Source organism: Zootoca vivipara, chromosome Z2 (assembly GCF_965207765.1).
Source record: "Zootoca vivipara chromosome Z2, rZooViv2.hap1.1, whole genome shotgun sequence".
Classification (NCBI taxonomy): domain Eukaryota; kingdom Metazoa; phylum Chordata; class Lepidosauria; order Squamata; family Lacertidae; genus Zootoca; species Zootoca vivipara.
Window position 1 is genome coordinate 46,492,080 of NC_142585.1, and position 7,308 is coordinate 46,499,387.

Below are 7,308 nucleotides of genomic sequence, written 5' to 3' on the forward strand. Positions count from 1 at the left end.
AACAATGGGTCCCGAAGTGGAGGGAGGATGAAAAATGCAGGGTGGAAATGGTCAGGGTGGGCGCAGAGCTGTGAACTTTTCCCGTTTCTCGTGAGGAAGCCTATTCAGTCTAAGGGAATTTCCCTTAAAACAAGGGAGAACTGGACAGCTATGTACTTGTAGATGCAGGAGGCAGGTGGTAGTAACTGTATATTATTGCGTGCACACGCAAACACCCTCATAAGGTTAAAAACCACAATGATGGATCAGGCCAAATGGGGAGGGGTGGCTAATACCCCAGAGGACAGGATCACACTTCAAGATGACCTTAACAGATTAGAGAACTGAGCCAAAGCTAACAAGATGAACTTTAACAAGGAGAAATGTAAAGTACTCCACTGGGGGAGGGGGAATCAAAGGCACGAATACAGGATGGGAGACACCTGGCTTGAGAGCAGTACATGTGAAAAGGATCTAGGAGTCTTGGTAGACCACCAACTTGACATGAGTCAACAGTGTGATGGAGCAGCTAAAAAAGCCAATGCAAATCTGGGCTGCATCAAGAGGAGTATAGCATCTAGATCAAGGGAAGTAATAGTACCACTGTATTCTGCTCTGGTCAGACCTCACCTGGAGTATTGTGTCCAGTTCTGGGCACCACAGTTCAAGGATACTGACAAGCTGGAACGTGTCCAGAGGAGGGCAACCAAAATGGTCAAAGGCCTGGAAATGATGCCTTATGAGGAACGGCTTAGGGAGCTGGGTATGTTTAGCCTGGAGAAGAGAAGGTTCAGGGGTGATATGATAGCCATGTTCAAAGATATCCAAGGATGTCATGTAGAAGAGGGTGAAAGGTTGTTTTCTACTGCTCCAGAGAAGCGGACACGGAGCAATGGATTCAAACTACAAGAAAGAAGATTCCACCTCAACATTAGGAAAAACCTCCTGACAGTAAGAGCTGTTTGGCAGTGGAATTTGCTGCCAAGGAGTGTGGTGGAGTCTCCTTCTTTGGAGGTCTTTAAGCAGAGGCTTGACAGGCATATGTCAGGAATGCTTTGATGGTGTTTCCTGCTTGGCAGGGGGTTGGACTGGATGGCCCTTGTCGTCTCTTCCAACTCTATGATTCTATGACTCGGTTACAGGTAGGTAGGTAGCCGTGTTGGTCCGGCGTAGTGGAAACAAAATAATATATATTATTTTTCTCCAAGTAGCACCTTAGAGACTGACTAAGTTTGTCATTGGTATGAGCTTTCGTGTGCATGCACATTTCTTCAGATACCAATCTTACGCGGATAGGAGGAGGAGGAGGAGGAGGAGGAGGAGGAAAAGACGAAGAAGACGAAGAAGACGAAGAAGACGAAGACGAAGACGAAGAGGAAGAGGAAGAGGAAGAGGAAGAGGAAGAGGAAGAAGAAGAAGAAGAAGAAGAAGAAGAAGAAGAAGAAGAAGAAGAAGAAGAAGAAGAAGAAGAAGAAGATCCGCTGGCCCTCTGCCCTGGGGTTTTTACCTGTAGTAGTCCTCCTTGCAGTAGATGCTCCCGTCTTTGCTGAAACAGGTGAGCTCCGACTCCAGGTTGAGTTTGCACTCGCAGCACTTGAGGCAACGCATGTGCCATTGCTTGTCCACCGCCAGGAGGTAGTAGCGGTCCGAAATCTTCCCCCCGCAGCCTGCGCACAAGGCGGCCCTCTCGCTGCTCATGGACGGCATAGCGTGCTGCGGAGGGGGGAGCAAACAGACAAGGCGCACAATGGTTAGAGAGGCGCAGTTCAGACCCCCCCAGGCCTTTCCCTGGGTTCGCCTCCCCGACTCTTCCAACTCTAGGATTCTATGATTCTACTAGCTGACCCGGCCACGCGTTGCTGTCAGCCATATGTCAGGAATGTTTTGATGGTGTTTCCTGCTTGGAAGGCGGTTGGACTGGATGGCCCTTGTGGTCTCTTCCAACTCTAGGATTCTATGATTCCTTATTGAAGCGGGGGGGGGGGCATTGTCCAGGCCCTTGCAGAGCCAGGCACAGGCCCGGGCTAGGTAGATACTGTGGTACCTCGGTTTAAGTACACAATTGGTTCCGGAAGTCTGTACTTAACCTGAAGCGTACTTAACCTGAAGTGAACTTTCCCATGGATAGTAATGGAAAGTGGATTAATCCATTCCAGACGGTCCGCGGAGTACTTAAACCGAGGTATGACTGTAATGTGGGTAGATAATGCAGGTATATAATGTGGGGGGGGCCTTGTTTTTTTGTTTAGTTTTTTGTTTTACCCTGTGGGATCATTGAAGTCTTATAAATACAGTCATACCTCGGTTTAAGTACGCTTCAGTTTGAGTACTTTCAGTTTAAGTACCCATCTGGAACGGATTAATCCACTTTCCATGACTTTCAATGGGAAAGTTCATTTCAGGGTAAGTACGCTTCAGGTTAAGTATGGACTTCCAGGACCAATTACACTCATACTTCGGGTTAAGTACGCTTCAGGTTGAGTACAGACTTCCGGAAACAATTGTGTACTTAAACCGAGGTACCACTGTAAGTAAGTAAGTAAGTAAGTATACGATTAATTTTCACAAAAGTTATGCTGACCAATCATTCCATTTCAAGTCTTGAGCTGCTATCTGCACAGAAAGACAAAATGGACCAGATTTCATTTTACACATTGTGAATATCCTGGCCGAGGCCCCCTATGGAATCAGAGGCCCTGGACAAGTGTCCCATATGCCCCGCCCCTCTGTCTGGGCCTGGGGTAGAGAGAAGGGGTGTTGTTTTTAAGGGGGTGAAGAGAGAGGGGGTGTTTTTTGGGGAGGGGGTGCAGAGCCAGGCAGAGGCCCGGGCCAGGTAAATAACGTGCCCCCCCTTTTCTTTTTACCCTGGGGACCACTGAAGTCTGATAAATAAGCAAGCATACAATTAATTTTCACAAAAGTTACGCTGACGGTTAATTCCATTTCAAGGCGTGAGCCGTTATCTGCATATAAAGACAGAAGGGGAAAGATTTCATTTTACGCATTGTGAATATCCTGGCCGAGGCCCCTTTGGAATTTGCCTATAGGGCACCCCCCTCTGTCTGGGCCTGGGGATGAGAGAGGGGGTGTTTTGGGGGGAAGTTGTGGGGGAGGGGTGTTTGGGGGGGGCTTGTCCAGCCCCTTGCCGAGCCAGGCAGAGGCCCGGGGCCAGGTAGATAATGTGCCCCCCCTTTTTTACCATGGGGATCACTGAAGTCTGATAAATTTTTGGAGGGGTTGTGGGAGAGGGGGTGTTTTTGGGGTGTGTGTGTGTGTTTTGGGGGGTTGTCCAGTCCCTTGCAGACCCAGGCAGAGGCCCTGGCCAGGTAGATGACGTGCCCCCTTTTCACCCTGGGGATCACTGAAGTCTGATAATTTTTTGGAGGTGTTGTGGGAGAGGGGGTGTTTTTTGGAAGGGAGGGGGTGTTTTTTGGGGGGTTGTCCAGTCCCTTGCAGAGGCCCTGGCCAGGTAGATAACGTGCCCCCCTTTTTACCCGGGGGATCACTGAAGTCTGATAAATTTTTGGATGGGTTGTGGGAGAGGGGGTGTTTTTTGGGGGGGGTGTTTTTTTTGGGTGTGTGTTGTCCAGTTCCTTGCAGAGCCAGGAAGCGCTCTTGGAGCTGCCCAAACCGGGAGTGAGGGGGGGGGGGGTCCAGAGAGAGAAACTGCTAATCCAAAGAGCCAAGAGGGGAAAGCGCTTCTCTTCCCCCCCCCACGCGCTGCTGCATCTCAGCCCAGGCCACAGCTGTCAAGTTGTCCCTTTCCTCTCGAGGAAGCCTATTCAGCGTAAAAGAATCTCCCTTAAAAAGGGGGAGACGAGTTAAGATTGTCTTCCGTACACGGTTTTAACAACGGGTCTCTAAGTGGAGGGAGGATGGAAAATGCAGGGTGGAAATGGTCAGGGTGGGCGCAGAGCTGTGAAGTTTTCCCTTTTCTCGCGAGGAAGCCTATTCAGCCTAAGGGAATTTCCCTTAAAAAAAGGGAGAACTGGACAGGTATGTCAGGGTGAGAAAGGTACTTCTTCTTTGGCGGTCGGATCACTCATCACTCGTAGCCATAGCTGTCCACGTTTTCCCTTTCCTCGCGAGGAAGCCTATTCAACCAAAGGGAATTGCCCAGGCCCAGCAAAACAACAAGCCCCTGGGGAGAGAGGGGAAGAAGGGGTTAGTGAGAATGAAGCGATCCTTTCTCCCGCTCTCAATCTGGATTGTGCGCCACCCCGATGGAGGGGTGCCAAATGCGGATTCGGAGGGCAGAAGAGAAGCGAAGCAACGCAAAGGCCGGCGGGGTGGGGTTGGGGGGGGCGGGCTGCGGAGCAGGAGAGGTTTGGCTGCGAAATTGGAAGAAAATAAAAAGAAAAGCCGAGGGTTTTTAAAAGGAAGCGCAATTGACGGGGCATCGCAGGGTCCGACCTCCAATCCTTGCAGAACGAAACAAGCAATGATTTTAAAATGACTTGGGAAAAGAAGAAATCTCGGGCTGTTTGAAAGAAATAAAAAATACTGTACTGTATTGTCACTGTACAATGTTTACAGTGAGATTCAACGAGCCTTCCCTCCCCCAATCTTGTTACTCTCTGAGTGAGGCCGCTTTTGCGCAAAACACACCCAACTCTTCCTTCAAGTAGGACTCTTAGGGGAAAATTAGATCCTCAGCCGCTTTGGGCTGCCGGCTGACCTGCGCTTGCTTGGGAGTAAACCTCACTGAGTTCAGTGCGACTTCTTTCAGAGTAAAAATGCGCAGCGTTTCCAGCCCTAGGTTTAAGGCGCAAAGCATTTCCAGGCGACATGTGGCGCGCTCCTTTGCGCGCCTACTAGGAAGTAAGTCCAAGCGAGCTGAAGAATAGAATAGAAGAGTAATTTATTTATTCGCCAAGTACTTACATACTTGGAATTTACTTCCTCTCCAGAGTTTCCCTATCCCTCTTTAAGCCAAACGAATGAACCAAACGCGCGCTCAATCCTCGCCTTCTTGCGCTTGTTGCAAAACACACAAATGTCCCAAGTTTTGTTTCGTGGTTTCCCACGCAAAAAAAAAAAAGATGTTTGCAAATTGAACTGTTGTTCTTGTTGTCCTTTAGTTCCTTAAACTAATGCGTAAAAATAAGAAGAGACGGACTAGGGGAATTCTGTTTCAACCGGCCCTCTTAAGCAACTCCAGAATTTCACGCATCACGACACCCGACGGCTAATTTATCCAATTTCTGAGTTCTTCGTTCCACCTTTCAAGAAAAGCATTTTTAAAGACGGCTAATTTATCCAATTTCTGAGTTCTCCGCTCCACCTTTCAAGAAAAGCATTTTTAAAGGCGGCTAATTGATCCAATTTCTAAGTTCTCCGTTCCACCTTTGAAGAAAAACATTTGGAAAGAGCAAAACGGAGGCAAACACCCAAAAGGAAAACAAAAAGAAAGAAAGCCGATTTTTTTTGGAAAATAATAATCAAAAAGCAAGTTGATAATTCCCGCGCTATGTCTTTTCCGATTAGCAAATTCCAAAAAGATCCGAAATGAAAACGGGGGGGGGGGGAATACAGTGACTAAAAAGGCGGTTGCAAGCGTCGTGTTCTGATGGATCTAAATCGGTTCCTCTCCATTTTCAACAAAATCCCAAAATAAAACTGAGCACGTAAAACCGGCCCGAGCATTTTTTTTTATTGTTTCCCAGGCCTGAGGGTGGAAGCGCCAACCGGGAATCGAGAAACGGTTTGGAGCTGTCGCGACAGTGGGCGAAAGAAGGAAGGCACTGTGACCGAACGGGTGAGAGGGTTTTTTTGGCTGAATGGTCAGTTTGTTTTAAACTAAAAAAACAGGATAAAAAAACGGTCTAATTTTCCCATCAACAAAATAAATAAAAATAAAGGCCTTTGTCACTTCGAATATCTTGTGCTGTCACTATGAATATCTTGTGCTCAACGAGGATGAATTTAATCTATTTTTACATATCGTTTTTTATATATATAAATAGATAACTGTGTAGAGATATGACGGACTTTACCTTTTTTTTGTTTTAAATGGGGAATCCGAAAGGAAGAAAAAGGAAGAAACATAACTTTAGCCAGCCCAAAAAAATATGAAAGTAAAAGAAATTTGATTTATCAGCCAAAGCCGCTCGCTCCCCCTCTTAGAATTATTTCTTCAACGAATTGCATTTTCTTTCTCAGCTTCTTCACCCCTTCTTAAAATAAATTTAAAAAACCCACTTCCAGTAGCACCTTAGAGACCAATTAAGTTTGCCATAGGTATGAGCTTTCGTGTGCATGCACACTTCTTCAGATAGATACCCCTTCATGTTAGCTACTCCGAATATCCTGAAACGCAGGATCTTTCCCCGGGAAGCCGCTGCGCTTTTCCTCAGCACCGGAGGGAAGCGCCTTGGGCAGGCTCGCTGTTCGCCCGAGTCTGTTCCTTCCTTTGCAAGGGGATTATTACTATTTAAATTACTATTTAAATGAAGGCATATATATATTGTTGTTGTTATTATGATGATGATTTAAATGAATGCATATATATCTTGTTGTTATGATTTAAATGAATGCATATATATATATATATATATATATATATATATATATGTTGTTGTTTTTATGATTTAAATGAATGCATAATTATTATTATGATTATGATTTAAATAAATGCACATATCTAGAATTGCTCGGCCGTTGGGCAAATCTGGGGGTCTCCTTGTTATGGGAAAGGAGTTTTTTTTCCCTTAACACACTGCCCTCATTTCCCCCAAACTTTGGGATCTCTGGGCCCTTCTCGGTGAGTCAGAAGGAAGCCATCCGCGGAGCTTCCCCCAAACTTTGGGGTCTGGGCCCTTCTTGGCGAGCCAGAGGGAAGCCATCCGCGGAGCAGCGGGGAGCGCGCGTCTCCTTCTAGGTGATCCTACCGTTTCAGTCTCGGCGCGCCCGATGGCGGAGCTGATGGCCGGCGTGTCGCCTTTGGCTCGCCGGTCCATTTCGTCGATGACTCCGTGCATCTCCGAGCCGGCCAGGCTGTGGAAGAGCATGGCAGGGCTGGGTTGGGGGGCGGGCGCCGCCGCTGAGGAGGCCCCGCGCTTCTCCCGCTTCTCCCGTTACGCGCGGCGAGGCCACGCCATGCCTCCAAGGCGCCCGCGCCGTCTGGCCGTTGCGCTTGCTTTTTCAGTCCCTTGGAGAGGTCGGCTGGGTCCCTTGGAGAGGGGCGGACGGTCGCCGGCTTAGCTGGCGCCGGGCTCCTGGACGGGCCGGATCCGTGGAGCAGGGCAGGCAGGCGCGCAACGGGGGCGGAGGTGCCTGCGCTTCTCTCCAGGGCAGGCAGGCGCGGAACGGTGGCACGGGGGACGGAGC

The 7,308-nt window shown here is 48.3% G+C and overlaps 1 protein-coding gene across 1 annotated transcript in view; it reads right to left on the reverse strand.

Annotated features, from left to right (window-relative positions):
• The window catches only part of LHX2 (LIM homeobox 2), a 38,016-nt gene extending 31,027 nt beyond the window's left edge, over positions 1-6,989 (reverse strand). Inside the window, exons 1-2 of the mRNA XM_088665046.1 lie at positions 6,870-6,989; positions 1,487-1,692 (exon numbers count right to left, since the gene is read on the reverse strand). Coding sequence (XP_088521172.1) covers positions 1,487-1,692; positions 6,870-6,989 — 326 coding nt within the window. The remainder of the gene's footprint in view (positions 1-1,486; positions 1,693-6,869) is intronic.
• Between the last annotated feature and the right edge of the window lie 319 nt (positions 6,990-7,308).